Raw genomic sequence first — 20,275 nt, 5'->3', positions numbered from 1 at the left:
TGAATCAAGCTTCAGGAATCATAGCAGGTCGGTCAAAACTGGATGATTTTTAGATATCATCTATTTCAATCCTCCTGTTGAACATTCTTGGCATGTCTCAAGCTGAAAGGAGAAACTCCAGCCTCAAATTGCGATATTGAAGGATTCTATGGGAAAAATACTGAACGACACAGGAAGCAGCAAAAGATGGAAGGAATACAGAGTCACTGTACCAAAAAGAATTGGTAGACATTCAACCACTTCAGGAGGTAGCATATGATCAAGAGTCAATGGTACTGAAGGAAAAAGTCCAAGCTGCACTGAAGGCATTGTCAAAAAACAAGGCTCCAGGAATTGACGGAATACCAATTGAGATGTTTCAACAAACGGATGCAGCACTGGAGGTGCTCACTTGTCTATGCCAAGAAATTTGGAAGACAGTGTGATGGTTAAGAATGTGTGTCAACTTGGCTGGGCCATGATTCTCAGTGGTTTGGAAGTTATGATGTAGTTTGGTAGTCATATAATGATATAATTACCTCCACGGTGAGATCTGATATAATGTAATCACCTCCATGATGAGATGAGCAGCCAATTGTTGAAAGGGAGTTACCCTGGGGGTGTGGCCTGCATCCAAAATATATGGACTTTCTAGCAAGCTCCCTGGCTTTTGCTCTGCTCTGGATTCTGCAGCTGGCTCCAGAACCTCCAGTTCTTGGGACTTGAGCTAGCAGCTTACCTGCTGATCTTGGGATACATCAGCCTCCACGGTCTGGATCTTGGGTTTGCCAGCCCCTGCATCTATGCGAATTGGGAGAAGCGTCTAGCGTAACCCATGGATTTGGGACTTTCCGGCCTCTACAACGGTGTGAGCCATTTCCTTGATCTCTCTCCCTCTCTCTATATATATATATATATACACACACACACACAGATGCTTCACTAGTTTTGCTTCTCTAGAGAACCCAGCCTAAGACATCTGGTGCCAGGAGTGGTTCTAGAGAAACAAAATTGTAAGGACGAGTTTTCTAAATTGGTTCTCAAGTCTGGTTAGTCTTAAAAGATATTGATGACTCTGCTTCCAGTAGTAAAGAGGGCACTGCTAATCCATGGCATGAGGTGGCAATACAAATACACAAAATATCACCACCAATATATCAGGTATTGGTGAAAGGAGAGGCCCTGGGTGACTGCATGTGTGATACCTTTCTACAATTTTGTCATAGTGAGAAGTATAAGGAAGCTGGTTGGTTGATCCTACTTTTGCTAGACAAAATGGTGAAAGAAAGAGATGAGCTCAGGGCTTCAGAGTCAAAGCTCAACTGCCGCATAAACAACCTCAAAATTTCCACTTGTGCCTTGAAAGAAAGCCTTATTTCTTGTAGTAACGGAGCCATAAAGTTGGACATGTACAGCAGCACTCCATCATTAAATGGAAGTGGTATACACAAAACTGGGCCTAAGTAGGACCTGAAGGCACAAGTTGCATGAGGAAGTGACCCAAATGCCCAAGGTCTCCACCCCTGTCACATTACCTTCCATCTCCCAGTCTGCACCTATGGCCTCATGGGGAGTTCCTTATGATCAGTTGACTGAAGAAGAGAAAACTCGTGCCTGGTTTACATATAGTTCTGTGTGATATGCAGGCGTCACTCAAAACTGGACAGCAACAGCACTAAAGCCCCTTTCTGGGACCTCCCTGAAGGACAGTGGTGAAGGGAAATCCTCTCAATGGGCAGAACTTCGAGCAGTACACCTGGCTGTTCACTTTGCTTGGAAGGAGAAATGGTCAGATGTGTGATTACATACTGACTCACGGGCTGTGGCCAATGGTTTGGCTGGATGGTCAAGGACTTGGAAGGAACCTGATTGGAAAATTGGAGACAAGGAGGTATGGGGAAGAGGCATGTGGAGAGACCTCTCTGAACGGGCCAAAGAAGTGAAGGTATTTGTGTCTCATGTGAATGCTCACCAAAGGGTGACCTTGGCGGAGGAGGATTTTAACAAGTGGAAAGGATTCTGTGGAAACAGTCATCCTCTTTCCCCAGCCACTCCTATCACTGCTCAATGGGCTCATGAACAAAATGGCCATGGTAGCAGGTATGGAGGTTATGCATGGGCTCAGCAACATGGACTTCCACTCACCGAGGCCAACTTGGCTACAGCCACTGCTGAGCATCCAATCTGCCAGCAGCACAGACCAACACTGAGTCCCCGGTACGGCACCATTCCTTGAGGTGATCAGCCAGTAACCTGGTGGCAGGTTGATTACATTAGACCACTTCCATCAAGAAAAGGGCGGTATTTCGTTCTTACTGGAATAGACACTTACTTTGGATTCTGATTTGCCTTCCCTGCATGCAGTGTTTCTGCCAAAATACCATCCATGTACTTACAGAATGCCTTATCCACCATCATGGTATCCCACACAGCATTGCCTCGGATCAAGGGACTCACTTCACAGAAAATGAAGTGTGGCAATGGGCCCATGCTCATGGAATTCACCAGTCTTACCATGTTCCCCATCATTCTGAAGCAGCTGGCTTGACAGAACAATGGAATGGCCTTATAAAGACACAATTATGGCACCAGCTAGGTGGCAATACCTTGCAGGGCTGGGGCAACGTTCTCCAGGAGGCTGTATATGCTCTAAATCAGCATCCAGTATATAGCGCTGTTTCTCCTATTGCCAGCATTCATGGGTTCAGGAATCAAGGGGTGGAAATGGGAGTGGCACCAATCAGTATTACCCCTAATGACCCACTCACAAAATTTTTGCTTTCTGTCCCCACTACCTTATGCTCTGCAGGTCTAGAAGTCTTAGTTCCAAAGGGAGGAATACTCCCACCTGGAGACCCATCACTGATTCCACTGAACTGGAAGCTAAGAATGCCACCTGGCCACTTTGGGCTCCTTATGCCTCTGGATCAACAGGCAAAGAAGTGAGTTACCATATTGGCTGGTGTGATTGATCCTGATTACCAAGAAGAAATCAGACTGATATTACACAATAGAGGTAAAGAAGAGTATGTCTGGAATACAGGAGATCCCTTAGGGTGTCTCTTAATACTACAATGTCCTGTGATTAAAGTCAATGGAAAACTACAGCAACCCAATTTCAACATGACTACTAATGGCTCAGACCTTTCAGAATGAAGGTTTGAGTCACCCCACGATGCAAAGCACCATGACCAGTTGAAGTGCTTGCTGAGGGCAAAGGGAATACAGAATGGGTGGTGCAAGAAGGTAGTTCTAAATACCAGTTACAACCACGTGACCAGTTGCAGAAATGAGGACTCTAATTGTTATGAGTATTCTTTCCTTATATGTGTGCATCAAATATTTTTGTTTTCTTCACCTATAAAATATAAGACGTAAACAGGGCTAGTGCGTTTTTGGTTGTATACATGTTAGGTGTATCATGTTAGGCGCAAGTATGACTTTATAATTGTCTTTATTCAGTGATTATGTATGGTTTAAAGAGATGTGTACAGGTGCCAAGTTGACAAGAGGTGGACTGTGATGGTTAAGGTTGTGTGTTAACTTGGCTGTGCCATAATTCTCAGTTGTTTGGCAGTTATGATGTAGTTTGACAGTCATATAATGGTATAATCACCTCCATGATGAGATCAACTCCATGATGGGATCTGCTGTGAGTAGCCAATCAGTTGAAAGGGAGTTTCCTTGGGGTTGTGGCCTGTATTTAATATGGGTGGACTTTCTGGCAAGGCTTGCTGGTTTTTGCTCGCTCTGATCCTCCAGCTGGCTCCCGTTCACCTGACCTATGGTTCTTGGGACTTGAGCTAGCAGCTTACCTGCCGATCTTGGGATACATCAGCCTCCGCGGTCTGGATCTTGGGTTTGCCAGCCCCTGCAGCTATGTGAATTGGGAGAAGCATCCAGCCTGACCCACGGATTTGGGACTTTCCAGCCTCTAACACTGCTTAAGCCATTTCCTTGATCTGTCTCTCTCTCTCTATATATATATATATTGCTGCTGTTGTTAAGTGCCATCGAGTCAGTTCTGACTCATAGTGATCCTATGTGCAATAGAACGAAACACTGCCTGGTCCTGTGCCATTCTTATGATTGCTGTTATGCTTGAGCCCAATGTTTCAGCCACTGTGTCAATCCATCTCATTGAGGGTCTTCTTCTTTTTTTACTGACCCTCTACTTTACCAAGCATGATGTCGTTCTCCAGGGACTGATCCTTCCTGATAACATGTCCAAAGTATGTGAGACATAGTCCGGCCATCCTTGCTTCTAAAGAGCATTCTGGCTGTACTACTTCCAAAACAGATTTGTTCATTCTTTTGGAAGTTCAGGGTATATTTAATATTCTTTGCCAACACCATAATTCAAAGGCATTAATTCTTCTTCGGTCTTCCTTATTCATTGCCCAGCTTTCGCATGTATATGAGGCAACTGAAAACACCATGGATTGTGTCAGGTGCACCTTAGTCTTCAAGGTGACATTTTTGCTTTGCAACACTTTAAAGAGGTCTTTTGCAGCAGATTTGCCCAATGCAATGCGTCATTTGATTTCTGGACTGCTGCATCCATGGGTGTTGATTGTGGATCCAAGTAAAATGAAATTCTTGACAACTTGAATCTTTTCTCCATTTTTCGTGATGTTGCTTATTGGTCCAGTTGTGAGGATTTCTGTTTTCCTTATGTTGAGGTATAATTCATACTGAAGGCTTTGTTCTTTGTGTTCTTCATCAGTAAGAGCTTCAAGTCCTCTTCACTTTCAGCAAGCAAGGCTGTGTCATCTGCAGTTTATATATATATATAGATGCTTCACTGGTTTTGCTTCTCTAGAGAACTCAGCCTAAGACAGACAGCTACCTGTCCAACCGACTGAAAGAGATCCATATTTGTGCCCACTCCAAAGAAAGGTGACCCAACAGAATGCGGAAATTATTGAACATTATCATTAATATCACATGCAAGTAAAATTCAGCTGAAGATAATTCAAAAACAATTGCACCAGTACATCGACAGGGAACTGCTGGAAATTCAAGCCAGATTCAGAAGAGGACATAGAATGAGGGATACCATTGCTGATGTCAGATGGATCTTGAACAAAAGCAGAAAGAATATCAGAAAGATGTTGACCTGTGTTTTATTAACTACACAAAGGCATTCAACTGTGTAGCTCATAACATATTATGGGTAACATTGTGAAGAATAGGAATTCTTGAACACTGAATTGTGCTCATGAGGAACCTGTACACAGATTAAGAGGCAGTCGTTCAAACAGAACAAGGAGATACTGCATGGTTTAAAATCAGGAAAGTTGTGTGTCAGGGTTGTATCCTTTCACCATACCTCTTCAATCTGTATACTGAGCAAACAATCTGAGAAGCTGGACTATATGAAGAACGGGGCATCAGTATTGGAGGAAGACTCATTAAGAACCTGCGTTATGCAGATGACACAACCTTGCTTGCTGAAAGTGAAGAGGACTTGAAGCACTTACTGATGAAGATCAAGACTCCAGCCTTTAGTATGGATTACACCTCAACATAAAGAAAGCAAAATCCTCACAACTCGACCAATAAGCAACTTCATGATAAACGGAGAAAAGATTTAAATTGTCAAGGATTTCATTTTACCTGGATCCACAATCAATGCCCATGGAAGCAGCAGTCAAGAAATCAAATGATGTATTGTATTGGGCAAATCTGCTGCAAAAGACCTCTTTAAAGTGTTAAAAAGCAGAGTACAAGGTGCACCTGACCCAAGCCATGGTATTTTCAATTGCCTCATATGTATGTGAAAGCTGGACAATGAGTAAGGAAGACTGAAAAATGGATGCATTTGAATTATGGCATTGGCGAAGAATATTGAATATACTATGGACTGCCAGAAGAATGAACAAATCTGTCTTAGAAGAAGTAAAGCCAGAAGGATGTGAGGATGGCAAGACTTCATCTCAGGTACTGTGGACGTGTTATCAGGAGAGTCCAGTCCCTGGAGAAGGACATCATGCTTGGTAAAGTAGAGGGTCGGTGAAAAAGAGGAAGACCCTCAACGAGATGGACTGACACAGTGGCTGAAACAATGGGCTCAAGCATAACAACAATCATAAGAATGGCACAGGACCAGGCAGTGTTTTGTTCTGTTGTACACAGGATCGCTATGAGTCAGAACCGACTCGACAGCACCCCAAGTACAGATGGATAAATAGAGGCCAATGGAGGATTAAAGGGAGGGATGAGTGTGTGTATGTGTGTGTATATGTGTGTGTGTGTGTGTGTGTGTGTGTGGAATGGAGCTGACTATATCCACACAACTGCTTGGAGGCAAACACAGATTACTACCCAGTTCTCCTAATTCACAGTCAGGGCTCTTTCTAGTGTATCATGATACCTCTCACTTTGAGAACTACCAGGCTAGAAAAATACACCAATAACTCTGAAAGTCTTCATCATATTTAACATACAAGCATCTCTAGAGATTAGAAATCCTGACCTCAATAAATAAAGCACTCTAAGTGGGGGTACCTTTATTCAGACCACAGAATATTCTGAATTAAGAACAAGGGTGACCATACCTGTTCCATTTCTTTATCGGTGCTCATGCTCTGGAAACTAATTACTGTGGATTTTAGGAAACTAACAAGTTACCTGATCAAGCTGATCCTTTTTGCTAACTTCTCTGTGTGCTCTTGAGTAGGAGGGACATTTTCTACAAATGCAATTCCATAGAGCAGAAAGTTCTGCAGAAATTTCTTCAGTCCCTCATTGGTTTCTAAGAAGCTCTGGAAATCTACAGGTGAAACTTGGGCTTGCTGGTAGATTTCAGCATTCCATAAGATTCTAGGCTGGATGATCTTTTGTTTCTGTCCTTCATAGCTGTTTTTCACCAGCCATTCCAAGTCATATCTAGTCACATGACCATCTGGCCCTTTTAGAAGACAAAATAAAAGACATTAAAAATAATATTTATAAATATTGCCAATAAATTACTGGTTAAAAATGCTGTTCTTGTTAACCAATTAGGAAACAAAATTAAAATGAGTGCCTAGAGTGTTCCTGACACGGAAATATTTGTGGGTTGTATGGAATGAATAAATGAGTGGATTAATGAAAAAATAAATCTTCCCAGCAGATAAATAACTTTATAGAATTATAAAGCATTCATTAAGTCATCAAAGAATGATGACGAAGTAATAGCAGTAGCTTCTCAGCCTACTCCCTTCTCTCTCCCCTTGCTCTCACCCTCACCTCCCATCTACACAGACTCATAATGTTTGAACTAGAAGTAACTAATTTTTATTATACAGATGGGGAAAAAGTCAGTGACTCACTCAAGATCAGACAGCTAATAAGTACCACCGTTGGAACTAGAACTCTGGTCTCCTGCTGCCTTCCTCTTCTAAATGATTTAAGGCATTTCTGTCTGATGATATATCATCAGTACAGTATGATAAAGTGACTTTGCAAGTGAATTTGCCCACTGTGCAAAAAAATTAAAAAATCAACCCCAAAAATGCTTTAGCAATTATTCAGAACAAGAAAAGGTAAACGGTTATGCTAGTATTCATTCTCTCTCTGCCCTGCATAATAATAAAAGTGTAACACTTATTGCAAAGAATTGGGAAAGCATAGAAAAGTATGAGGAAATAAAAAAATCACCTATACTTACAATTCTATTACCCAGACAAAACCACTATTGACAGCTTGGCATCATTCCTTCCAGCTTTTTTTCTATGCATTCTTTTACTTTGTATAATATATAATCTAAAATATGTAATATATAACATGTAAAATTGTGTATCATGTCTTTGTCACTTAACATTTTAACAACTAAAAAATCTTCATAAAAATTAACTCTTAAAGTTTGCAAAATATGGACTACCAAAATTTACCTAACTAATCTGCTATTCTGGGGTATGTAGGCTTATTTTTGAAAATCTTCCCTATTATGTAATAGTGATCATTCTTGTCCATATTTCTGATCATTTTCTTAAAACAGAAACATAGAATTGTTGAATCCAAATATATAAACTTTTAAATGATTCCTGATACATATAACCTTTCCAGAAATAGTATATCAAATTTTATATTCACTCCAACAGTATATATGTGTATCCATCAAAATTGAGTATTATTTTTTAAATATATTTTTTCTAATTTGATAAGTAAAACTGCCATCTTACTGTATTCACTTTTATTTGATTACTAATAAGGCTGAATATTTTTCTTGCTTGTTAACCATTTATATTTATTTAATGCAGGGGTTGGCAAACTATGGCCCACAGGCCGAATCTGGCCCAACACCTGTTTTTGTAATACCTGGTCTGGAACACATCCATGTTCATTCAATTACATACTGTCTACAGCTGTTTTCACCCTATGACTGTAGAGTTGAGTAGTTGAATAGTTGCGACAGAGACCACATGGCCGCAAAGCCTAAACTATTTACTATCTGGCTCTTTACAGAAAATGTTTGCTGACTCTTGCTTTAATGAATTGTATACTTCTTTCTCATACTTTTCTATTGGAATACTACTGCTTTTCTTATAAATTGGTCATAGCATTTTATATATTAAGAGCACTTACTCTTTGTTATAAAATTGGCAAATATTTTGCCCAGTTGGCTGGTTTTTTTTTTAACCTTTCTATGGCATTATTTTATTGTAGAGAAATTCATATCAAATGTTTTGATGGTTAACAATTTTTCCTCCAATGCTTTTTAAAAATCTTTTATTTTGCAGTAATTTTAGATTTATAGGAGGTTGCAAAGAAATATATAGGGAAGTTCTCTGCACCCTCCATCCAGTCTCTTCCAATGTTAACATCTTATACAACTATAATGTATAAACCAAGAAACCAAGAAACTGACATTGGCACAATCTATAGAGCTTACTCAGATTTCGCCAGTTATACCTGTACTCATCTGTGTGTGCGCATGTGTAGATCTATGTAATTTTATCACATATGTAACACTGCATAACCACCACCACAATCAAGAAACTCAACTGTATCATCACCACAAGACCTCCTCACGTTATCCTTTTACAGTCATATCCACCCCGCCCCCAACCCTAACTCCTGGCAACCGCTAATCCATTCTCCATTTCTAGAATTATTTTATTTCACAAATGTTACATAAATGGAATCATGCAGATTGGCTTTTTCCCCCTCAGCATCATTTCCTTTAGGTTCTTCCAAATTGTTGTGTGTTAATAAACCAAACCTGTTGCTGTTGAGTAGATTCCGACTTATGGCGACCCCATGGGTTACAGAGAAGAACTGCTCCATTGGGTTTTCTTGGCTGTAATCTTTACAGAAGCAGATCACCAGGACTTTCTTCTGCGGTGCTGCTGGGAGGGGGTCAAACCACCAACCTTCAGGTTAGCAGCCAATCACAAACTGTGTGCACTGCCCGGGGACCTTGTGTGTGTCAATAGTTCAGTTCTTTTTATTCCTGAGTAGTATTCCACAACAAATGTTCCACGGTACTAACTATTCACCCACTGAAGGACATTTGGCTAATTTCTGGTATTTGGCTATTACAAATAAAGCTGCTATGAAATTCATTTACAGGTTTTTGTAGGAACGTAAGTTTTCATTTCTTTGGGATAAATGCCAGGCAGTACAACTGCCGAGTCATATGGTAGTTGTGTGTGTATATCTCTCCACCAATACCACACTATTTGGGTTCCTGTAACCTTAACAATGGAAAATTATTCCTACCACTTCATTTTTCTTTTTCAAAATTGTTTTGGCTATTCTAGGGTATGTGATTTTCCAATAAATTTTAGAATAAGCTTGTCTATATCTCTGATCAATTTGGGAGAACTGACATCTTTACTATGTTGAATCTTCCAATGCATGAACATGGTATGTGTCTCCATTCATGTAGGTCTTCTTTGATTTTTTTCATCAGCACTTTGTAATTTTTATCATTCAGATGCTGTACATATTTTGTTAGATCTATATATACCTATTTTTGAAGCCCTGGTGGCTATGAGTTAGAATCTACTCTACAGCAATAGGTTTCGTTTTTTTTTTAATACCTAAGTATTTAATTCTCTTTGGAGCAAATGTAAATGGTATTGTGTTTTTAATTTCAGTTTTTGCATGTTCATTGTTAAGTATTTAGAAATGCAAATTATTTCTGTGCATTGATCTTGTATCCTGTGACCTTACTGTACTCATGTATTAGTTTTAGGCATTATTTGGTAGATTCTTTGGGATATTCCATGTAGACAATCATATACCTGCAAATAGAGACAGTTTAATTTCTTCCTTTCCAATCTGTATGCCTTTTCTTTCTTTTACCTTACTGTAATGGCTAGAACTTCCAGTACTATGTTAAATAAGAATGGTGAGAGTGGACAGCCTTGCCTTATTCCTAATTGTCTTAGGCTGGGTTCTCTAGAGAAGCAAAACCAGTAAAGTGGATAAATATATATAGAGAGAGATTATATCAAGGAAACAGCTCACACGATTGTAGAGGCTAGAACGTCCCAAGTCCGTGGATCAGGGTAGAGGCCTCTCCCAAGTCACACAGCTGCAGAAGCTGGCGAGCCCAAGATCGGCAGGTCGGAGAGCAGGGCTCCCACTCACAGGCTGTGCCGATCGACGAATCCCAGGTTCGGCAGATAAGCTGACAGCTCAAGTCCCAAGAACGGGAGATGAGACGACAGGAAGCAGCCACAGGATCCAGAGAGAGCAAAAAGCCAGAACGTCTGCTTATATACAGATGCGAGCCACACCCCCAAGGAGACTCCCTTTCATCTGATTGGCTACTCACGGTATATTCAATCATGGGAGTGATTACATCAAAACACGGAGAATCATGGCCCAGCTAAGTTGACACACAATCTTAACCATCACTCTAATCTTAGAGGGAAAGCAGTCTCATCATTAAGTAGGATGTTAGCTGCAAGGGTTTTGCAGATGCTCTTTATGACGTTAAGGAAGTTTCCCTCTATTCCTAGTGTATTAGGAGCCTGGGTGGCACAAGCAGTTTGTGATCGGTGGCTAACCTAAAGGTTGGTGGCTCAAACCCACCTAGCAGCTCCATGGAAGAAAGGCCTGGTGAATTGCTTCCATAAAGATTACAGCCAAGAAAACCCTATGGAGCAGTTCTACTCTGTCACATGGGGTTTCTATGAGCCAGACTTGACTCGATGGCAGCTAACAACAACAGTGTCCTATCTACTGTCAAGCCTACCCAGGGAATTTTTCATTTCAGATATTATATTTAAGCCGTAAAAGTTCTACTTGCTTATTTTTATGTCTTGTATTTCTACTCTCATTATATTCATACTTTTATTTAAATCTTTGATCATGTTTATAACAGTTGTTTTAAACTTCTCATTTCCTTATTCCATCATCTCTGTCATTTCTGAGTCTGTTTCTATGGACTGATTTTTCTCCTCATTATGGGTTACATTTTCTTGATTTTGTGCTTATCTAGTAATTTTTCTGTTTTTTTTACTGGATGGTGGGCATTGTGTACTTGACATTATTGACTGTGTGGATCTTGTTGTCTTCCTTTAAACTGTGTTGGATTTGTTTTCTAGGTAGTTAAGTTACTTGTACATCGGCTTGATCCTTTTAGGCTTGTTTTTTAAGTTTTTGTAAAGCAGGTCTATAGTACACTGTTACCCTGTGGGGTCTCTACTAAATTCCCTGGGTGTTCAATGAGGTCTCTCTACTCTGACTGGTTGGAACACTAATGTCTCCCAGCCTTTGTGAGCTACAGAAATTGTTTTGCTTACAGCTCCTCAGATGATCTGTGCCTAACCTCATGGAATTTCATCCTACACATGCACAGCATAGTATTCAGTCACAGATTCAAGGGGATGTCTGCGTAGATTTCCAAAACTGTTTTTCTGTGTAACTCCCTATTCTTGGTTACTCTTCTTCGCAAATTTCAGCCACCTCAGCCTTCCCAAACTCTGATCTTTGAATCCTCAACTCTGTGATACTGCCATATTCTACATGGATTCTCTTCCCTACACCTGGATTCTCAATATTTCTCTAAGACAAAATCCAGGCAAATATGGGACTTACTTCATTTGTTTCCCTTCTCTAGGCATCACAGTCCTGTGCTGCCTGTTGTTCAATGTCTAAGACCAGCTCTTTTCACATATTTTGTTTACTTTTATAGTTGATTATCGCAGGAGGGCAAGTGTGGTTTCAGCTATGCCATAGTGACTGGAAAGAGAGTAATAATTATGCCGTTATAGAGTATATTTAAGTAGTTGAGTTGTATGCTATGTCTCACTTGGCCAGGCACATAGAAGGCAAAAAAAAATTGCTGAATGAACTCTAGGACAGGGGTCAGCAAATGTTTTTTTGTGAAGGGCCAAAAAAAGAGCCCTAGTGGGTTAAGTACTTGGTTGCTAACTGAAAGGTTGGCGGTGAGAACCCACCCAGCGGCTCTGTAGGAGAAAGACCTGGTGATCTGTTCCTGTAATGATTATGGCCTAGGAAATCCACTGGGGCAGTTCTACTCTATCCTATAGGGTCACTATGAGTCAAAATTGACTCGAGGGCACCCAGCAACACCACCAACAACAAAGGGCTAAATAGTAAATATTTTCAGCTTTGCAGGCCATACTCAACTCTGTTGTTGTGGCACAAAAGCAGTCACAGGAAATATGTAAACAAATTGGTGTGGCTGTGTTCCAATAAAACTGTATTTACAGAACAGGTGGTGGACAGGATTTGGCCCTAGGGTTGATCCCTGCTCTAGGATATTGTAAGGAAGCTGAGGCTCAGAGAGGTTAAATAAATAACTTGTTCAAAGCTATATATCAGATACATGTCAGCAATGTAGTCTAATCCAGGTCTGTGTACTTCCAAGTCCAGTGCTCTTTTCACTATACCTTGCTGGTCCTTGGGCCCTGGTTAAACACAGGAGAAATAGTGAAATCTAAACCATTTATCAAATTGAATTTTTTCTGTTATCCCCCTGTTCTGGTACTCCTATCACTCGTAGGTTATTCCTCTTGATAGAATCCCACATAATTTTTAGGATTTCTTCATGTTTTTAAAATCCTTTTACCTGATTTTTCCTCAAATAAGCTGGTGTCAAGTGCTTTATCTTCAATCTCACTAATTCTGACTTCCATTGCCTCAATTCTGCTTCTATGACTTTCTATGGAGATGTCTAATTCTGAAATTTTATTGTTAATCTTCTGGATTTCTGATTGCTGTCTCTCTATGGATTCCTGCAGCCTGTTAAATTTGTCATTTAGCTCTTCTCTAAACTTTTATATTTCCTCTATTGCGTGTTCTGCGTTTTGCTTAATTTCCTTCCTGATATCTTGAAGAGTTCTGCATATTTATCTTTTGTACTCTGCCTCTGGTAATTCCAAGAAATTTCCTTCATCCGGAAAATTTCTAGATTCTTTATTTTGGAAGCTTGCTGAAGCCATCATGGTCTGCCTCTTTATGTGATTTGATATTGACTGTTGTCTCCGAGCCATCAATAAGTTATTATATTTATTTTGCTTCCTGTGTCCTAGCTTCTTGTTTTGTTTTGATATGCCCAAATAGGCTGCTTGTATGAGCTAGTTTTATTATTGGCACATTTGAAGCTCTAAAGTCCTGCCACCAGGTGGCCAGACCTGTCACTAAGTATGTGAGCCCAGGAGTCTGCTCACTCCTCCTGTATGGATTCAGCTCAGGTGTCCAGGTAGATGGCCACCAAGTGTGTGGTGCAGGCTCCCACCTACAGTCCTAGACAGGCATGGGTGATTGGTGTAGGCACAGGCTTCCAGCTGCTGCAGGGGCACACAGGCTGAGCAAGGCAGGGGGCCGACGGCCACCCCTGAGTGTCCAGGAGGAAAGCATGTCCCTGTTCCCTAGAGTGTGTAGGTGGGTGGGTTTTGCAGCCAGACTATGAGCACCCAGTGCTGTTGGCTGTAAGGACTAGGGGGCATCTCTTATTCTTGGGCCCCTGTTGCAGGTGGCTAGGTGGCATAAGTGGAGCCACCAGTCCTCAGGCCCCTGAAGTGGGTAGGTGAAGACCCTTGCTTAATAGGCAGAGCAGTGTCAAATGTCATGAACCTGCCACTTCACAGCTGGAACAGCTGAAGTTAGACTTCAGGTATATACTCTGTTGTACTGCGGTAATGAGGGCCTATGCTGTTGAAATGGACCCACACAAGTCTATGTAGGGGGAAAGGCACTCAAAGTCCGTGGATCCCTTATGCCTGTGCCTAAGCAAAGGAGCTGTGTCTGCCCTGAGTTCCTGGTTTAGGGGAGCTGGCAGTTTATTTTTCCCCGTTTGTTAATTTGTTCACTCTCCAAGGCTGGGAGAATGGTTCAGGGCGCATGACGGGTCCTACTTACGGCCCAGGGGACTCAGCAATCGCTGAGGCTGGTCCCAGACCCAGTACAGAGCAGAGAGCGGGGAGGTAAATGGGACAGAGGTTTTTCCCTAAGGGGGGGTGTTTTTGATCCACGCGGTAGGCCAGATGCAAGTATTTATCTTTTGCTGATCGAGGGCTGCTTCTCACTGGTTCTGGATGGCTGAGTAGACTCTCTGCCACTGGGTCTCTCCTGATGTGGAAAACACCCCGAGCTCCATCCACTGCTTGCCTGCCTCACCACACACCACAAGCTGATCAGGCCTGAAGGGCTCAGGCTCTCGCCGGGTCAGGTCTGGCAACTCCTCGCTGCTTCCGCACCATTTCTCCATCCCCATGCCACTCAGTCTGATCCCTCAACTTTGCCTTTGATGTTCAGGGCTCCTAGATTGTCAGATATAATCGATTTACTTGTTTTTTTGGGTCTTTGTTGTAAGAGGGACGACCAGAAGCACCTGACTACTCCGCCATCTTGGCCCTGCCCTCAAATTGAAGTTTTTAAAGGTTGATAATTAAGATCTCTGTTTGGCTTAAGTTTCTGGAAGAGTTTAATTTATAACAACCATAATCACAACAGCATTAAAAGTGGCAAACATTTACTGAGCATTTACCATGCACCAGGCACTTTACATTACCTCATTTAATCCTCACAATAATCCTATGAGGCAGGAACTATTATGAATCAGAGTCCAGAGTCCATGCTCTTAACTACTACTATTCATTACCTGACTTCAGTAGTTTAAATCAGTGTTCTTCAACACTTTTGCTCACACAGCCCACTAAGAATTTGAAATTCTGTGTACATTTGTGGGAGCCCTAGTGGCACAGTGGTTAAAAGCTTCACTGCTAAACAAAAAGTCAGCAGTTCGAATCTACCAGCTGCTCCTCGGAAACCCTATGGGGCAGTTCTACTCTGTCCTATAGGGTCACTGAGTCGGAATCAACTCAATGGCAATGGGTTTATGTACATTTGTGAGTTTACATCTAAATTTTTATCATAATGTTAGTTTCCAAGTAGTTTGTAAATACTGACATTTGCAAATAAAACTCTTATGCTGTTGGTGTTAGGTGCTGTCGACTTGGTTCCAACTCATAGCAACCCTATGTACAACAGAACCAAACACTGCCCAGTCCTGCACCATCCTCACAATCGTTGCTATGCTTGAGCTCATTGTTGCAGCCACTGTGTCAATCCATCTTGTTGAGGGTCTTCCTCTCTTTCACTGACCCTCTCCTTTACCAAGCATGATGTCCTTCTCCAGGGACTGGTTCTTTCTGATAACATGTCCAAAGTAAGTGAGATGAAGTCTCGTTGTCCTCGTTTCTAAGGAGCATTCTGGCCGTACTTCTTCCAAGACAGATTTGTTTGTCCTTCTAGCAGTCCATGGTATATTCAATATTCTTCACTAATGCCATAATTCAAAGGCATCAACTCTTCTTCAGTCTTCCTTATTCGTTGTCCATCTTTTGCATGCATATGAGGTGATTGAAAATACCATGGTTTGGGTCAGGTGCACCTTAGTCCAAAATAAACTCTTATATCACTGTTTTAAAAATATTCAATAGGATCAAGAGCTATAGCAATTAGATGCCCACAATTATCCATTTTAAAAATACATGGACAAGCTCTTATTTAACAGTTGAAACTTAACATCATTACTTTTCCTCCTTGAACTTGCTTTTCTATTCCACCTACCGTACAAAACATTAACTTAATGAATTGTATTTTTATTCTTGAAAAATATTTTACCAAGGACCCAATCATACTCTTCAACAAATGAATTACATAAATATAAATATTTTAAAAATGTGACCTTAAGATTCCAAGTATTTAAAAAATACTTCTCTGGTGTGAGTTAACATTATTAGAATACTGACCAAAGCAACATGAACACATTACAGATTTTGATAAGCAATTTTTAAACAAAAAAGTAAAATTTTTATCCCCATTACTTCATGTATCTATGGATGAACATTACATATTGACAGACTGTGACAGGGTCCAGCATAAGTTCTATTCCTGCTGTTCATTTTTACAGACGTAAATGCTAAGAAATTGGTTCAGATATGTATGTATATGAGAATGGAAATGGTTTTAGCATAAAAATGTCACTCAATTCTTTGCACTCCCTCTGAATTATATGTTAAAAAAATACGCAGTGAACATTCTTTTACAATATTTTTAATTATCTATGAACAGAGAACTCCTTAAACTTAACCATCTAATTTCCAAAAGGAATTTTTACTCCATCATTACAGACATTCACGTTTTCATCATGAACATCAAATTTCAAATTGTCCCTTTGTTTGGAGTCCAGCAGGATTTTTTTTTTTAATACTCACGATTTAATGAGCCATAACAATACTCAGGATAGGAGAGAAGTATGCCTTTATTGTGTAAAACTGAAAAAGGCCTACTGTGAAAGGGAAGAGCATACAAGCATAACAGAGTTTTTTTTTTAAAGAGTACATTTGGAAAGTGCGCATACAGAAATTGATTCCTTTAAAAATATTTCTGCACGATATCTTTGGGCCGTCTGTGTAACCTCAGGAGTACATGCACCCACTGGTTTAAACTTTGAACCAACTAAATATCATATAAGCCCTCTCCCCTCAACATAAAAGTACAGGGTTTTAACAGTGATATTAGTGACATTTATGGAGCATTACTTCCTGTTCCAGACTTCCTCTGCATGATGCTCCTGAATGTCAATACTGCCATAGGTCAAACCTACTAGGCTTAAACCATCGATTCCACCATAGTCTGGTTAATTTTTCTATTACTGTTCCTGCCTTTTCTTGTCCTCCCCTCTTTCTCCACTAGCCTGTGCCACTGCAGTCCCAGAACATCTCATGGTACAGTTGTCCAAATTACGGCAGTTATGTCTGTGACAGTATCACAAATTTATATAAAAGGAAAAATAAAAGGTAAGTATATATTTCAAAAATAAATGCTTCTAAAAGCAAAGAAAAAGGAAAAGTAAATTAAAGAATATCTTACTTTGGAAAGGGATGAACCATTTTTCACAAAATAATTGTTCTCTAGAAGAGTACCCCAGAAGAAGACTAAATCTGTCCACTCACAAGTGAAAAATACTGTAGTCTCATCCAGACGAATGGTCTTTGGCTTGATACATAAATCGACGCTGGCAGTGTCCAGGCTGCGTTGGTGAGTCTTAGAGTTGTAGCAGGACGCTGAGCGGCAGTGATCTCGAAGCCAGACATAATCAAAACGCATAACAGTGTTAGCATATTGCAGTTCTGTGGAAAAGATCATATTCATTAGAAATATTTAGGAAAGCTTAAAAAATATATAGCCAGAAAAGTTGCTTCAAAAAATCTTCTACTAATAAACAAGGAAGAGGAATGAAGAGAGGCTAACCCTACCAGATATTAAAACGTACTACAGCACATCTATGATTAAGCTGGTGGAGTATTGATATAGGAATAGACAAGTAAAACAATGGAAAAGTATAAAAAGCCCAGAAATATACCTAAATGCATATGGAAATCTGGTATATAATAAAGTAGTAGCTAAAATCACTAGGGAAAAGATGAATTTTTAAATAAGTAGTGTTGGGACAACTAGATGGCCACTTGGGAAAAGATAAAATTGGGTCCATACCTCATACTGTCATCAGGTCACCAAGATAAACTCAAAATAGATCAGAGTTCTAAATTTGGAAATGGAAACCATTTAAGTATTTGAAAAGGAAACGTGTGGATTTCTTTATAACATCGGACTTCTGTAAGCCCATCTAACCATGACTCAAACTCCAAAAGCAATAAAGATCGATAAATATGAGTTAATTAAACAAAAAACTTTTGATTCACAATAGCACAAAGGTGGAAACAACCCAAGTGCCCATTAGAAGATGGATAAACAAAATGTGGTATATACATACTATGGAATACTGTTGTTGTTAGGTGTTGTCTATCCTACTCACAGTGAACCTACATACAACAGAACGAAACACTGCCCTGTCCTGTGCTATCCTCCCAATTGTTGTTATGCTTGAGCCCACTGTTGCAGCCACTGTGCCAATCCATCTTGTTGAGGGTCTTCCTCTTTTTTGCGAACCCTCTACCTTACCAAGCATGATGTCCTTCTCCAGGGACTGGTCCCATGGAATACTACTCAGTGTTAAAGAAAAATGAAGTCCTGATACATGCTACAACGTGGATTAACCTCCAAGACACTGCTGAGTGAAATAAGTTAACTACAAAAAGACAAACATTGTATGTTCTCACTTATATGAAATGACAAGAATAGGTAAATATACAAAAACCAATGGTTACTAGTAGTTACCAGGGGCAGGAGGGGACTGTGAGAGGGCGAATCATTCTTTGGGAAGTACTGAATCTTTGTCTATGGCATTGACTAAGGGTAATGGTACACAACTTGACTATTGTAACTGATATACTGATATCACTAAGATGTACACCAGAAAAAAAAGGGTAAAATGGCAAACAGAATACTATATATAATTTTACAACCAAAACAGCATCCAAAAAAAAAGAAAGAAAGAAAAAAAGGTTGCAGCTGTTGATATTACTTAAGTACAAATAAACACCTCATGGGATTAATTTTCTTGGTTCAAAGGTTCAGAGTCATGGTTTCACAGATCTGTCCAGTCAATTGGCCTAATATTGTTTTTAGAGTTTCTGCTCTACCTCTTAGTTTAGTGAGTAGTGCCTGGGGTTTTAAAAGCTTGCAAGTGGCCACTCAAGATACAACAATTGATCTCTAGCTGCCTAGAACAAGAAAGGAAGGAGGAGATCTAGGAATCAGAGAAGGAAAGGGACTGCAGGTCTAATTGCCTCAATGAACTACTACCTCCTTTGCCATGAGACCAGAAGAAATGGATGGTGTCCGGCTATCATTACTGAACATTTTGATGAAGGACCCAACAGATAGATCTTGATCAAAAGGAGGAAAATCTGGAACAGAACTTAAAATTCTTATGAAAACCAGACTTACTGGATACATTGAGACTGGAGGAACCCCTGAATCTATTGCCTGGCAACAACTTTTAAACTTTGAACTGAAACTATCCCATGAAGTCATCTTTAAACTAAACAGTTTAGCTCAATTAATAAAGAATGTCTGCCTTGAGCACTGCGCTCTTTTAAAGAATTACCCATACAAGAGCAAATGGACAACAGTAACTCTAAAGCACAGATGAGAACTTTAAGGGACAGAGAGTCTAAGTTAACAGTGGTAAAACAATGTGGGTCAAGATGGTGAGAATGCTGATACGATATGAAATATGTAACCACTGTCATTGAACTGTACATGTAAAAATTGTTGAATGGGTGTATGTTTCATTGTGTATATTTTCACAAAAAAAATCTTAAGCAGAAAAAAGAAAAAAATTTCACATAAAAAAAATTAAATGTCTAAGGCAAATAACAAGCTGGGAAAATATTTACAATTTATATCACAAAGGGTTAATCTACTTAATATGTAAAAAAACCAAACCTGTTGTCATAGTAATTCCAACTCATAGTGACACCATAGGACAGAGTAGAACTGTCCCATAAGGTTTCCAAGGAGCAGCTGATGGATTTGAACTGCTGACCTTTTAGTTAGCAGCTGTAGCTCTTAACCACTGCGCCACCAGGGCTCCTAATATGTAAAAGAGCTCTAAAAATTGAGAAAAAAAGGTAAAAACACAATATAAAAATGGGCGTAATCAGACAGTTCCCCCAAAAAGAAATTAAAATGGCCTTTAAGCATAAGAAAAGATACTCAACCTTACTTATAATAAGGCATGCAGAATAAAACTATATTAAAAAACCTTTTCTATCCTATTAAAAAATGAGCAAAGGAAATGAAAAGACACTTCACCAAACAAGACATTCAAATGGCCAACAGACACATGAGGAAATGCTCGCGATCACTAGCCATTAGAGAAATGCAAATTAAAACCACAATGAGATACCATCTC

The 20,275-nt window shown here is 40.0% G+C and overlaps 1 protein-coding gene across 7 annotated transcripts in view; it reads right to left on the bottom strand.

Annotated features, from left to right (window-relative positions):
* The window catches only part of TMLHE (trimethyllysine hydroxylase, epsilon), a 97,333-nt gene that overhangs the window by 22,961 nt on the left and 54,097 nt on the right, over positions 1-20,275 (bottom strand). For all 7 annotated transcript variants that reach the window (XM_004390922.2, XM_023725678.1, XM_023725674.1 and 4 more), the window contains exons 3-4: positions 17,409-17,585; positions 6,613-6,892 (exon numbers count right to left, since the gene is read on the bottom strand). In XM_004390922.2, coding sequence (XP_004390979.1) covers positions 6,613-6,892; positions 17,409-17,585 — 457 coding nt within the window. The remainder of the gene's footprint in view (positions 1-6,612; positions 6,893-17,408; positions 17,586-20,275) is intronic.

This window comes from Trichechus manatus, unplaced genomic scaffold, assembly GCF_000243295.1.
Source record: "Trichechus manatus latirostris isolate Lorelei unplaced genomic scaffold, TriManLat1.0 scaffold00354, whole genome shotgun sequence".
Lineage (NCBI taxonomy): Eukaryota > Metazoa > Chordata > Mammalia > Sirenia > Trichechidae > Trichechus > Trichechus manatus.
The sequence above is the reverse complement of the archived record's forward strand: the minus strand, read 5'-3'. Positions and strand labels throughout refer to the sequence as shown.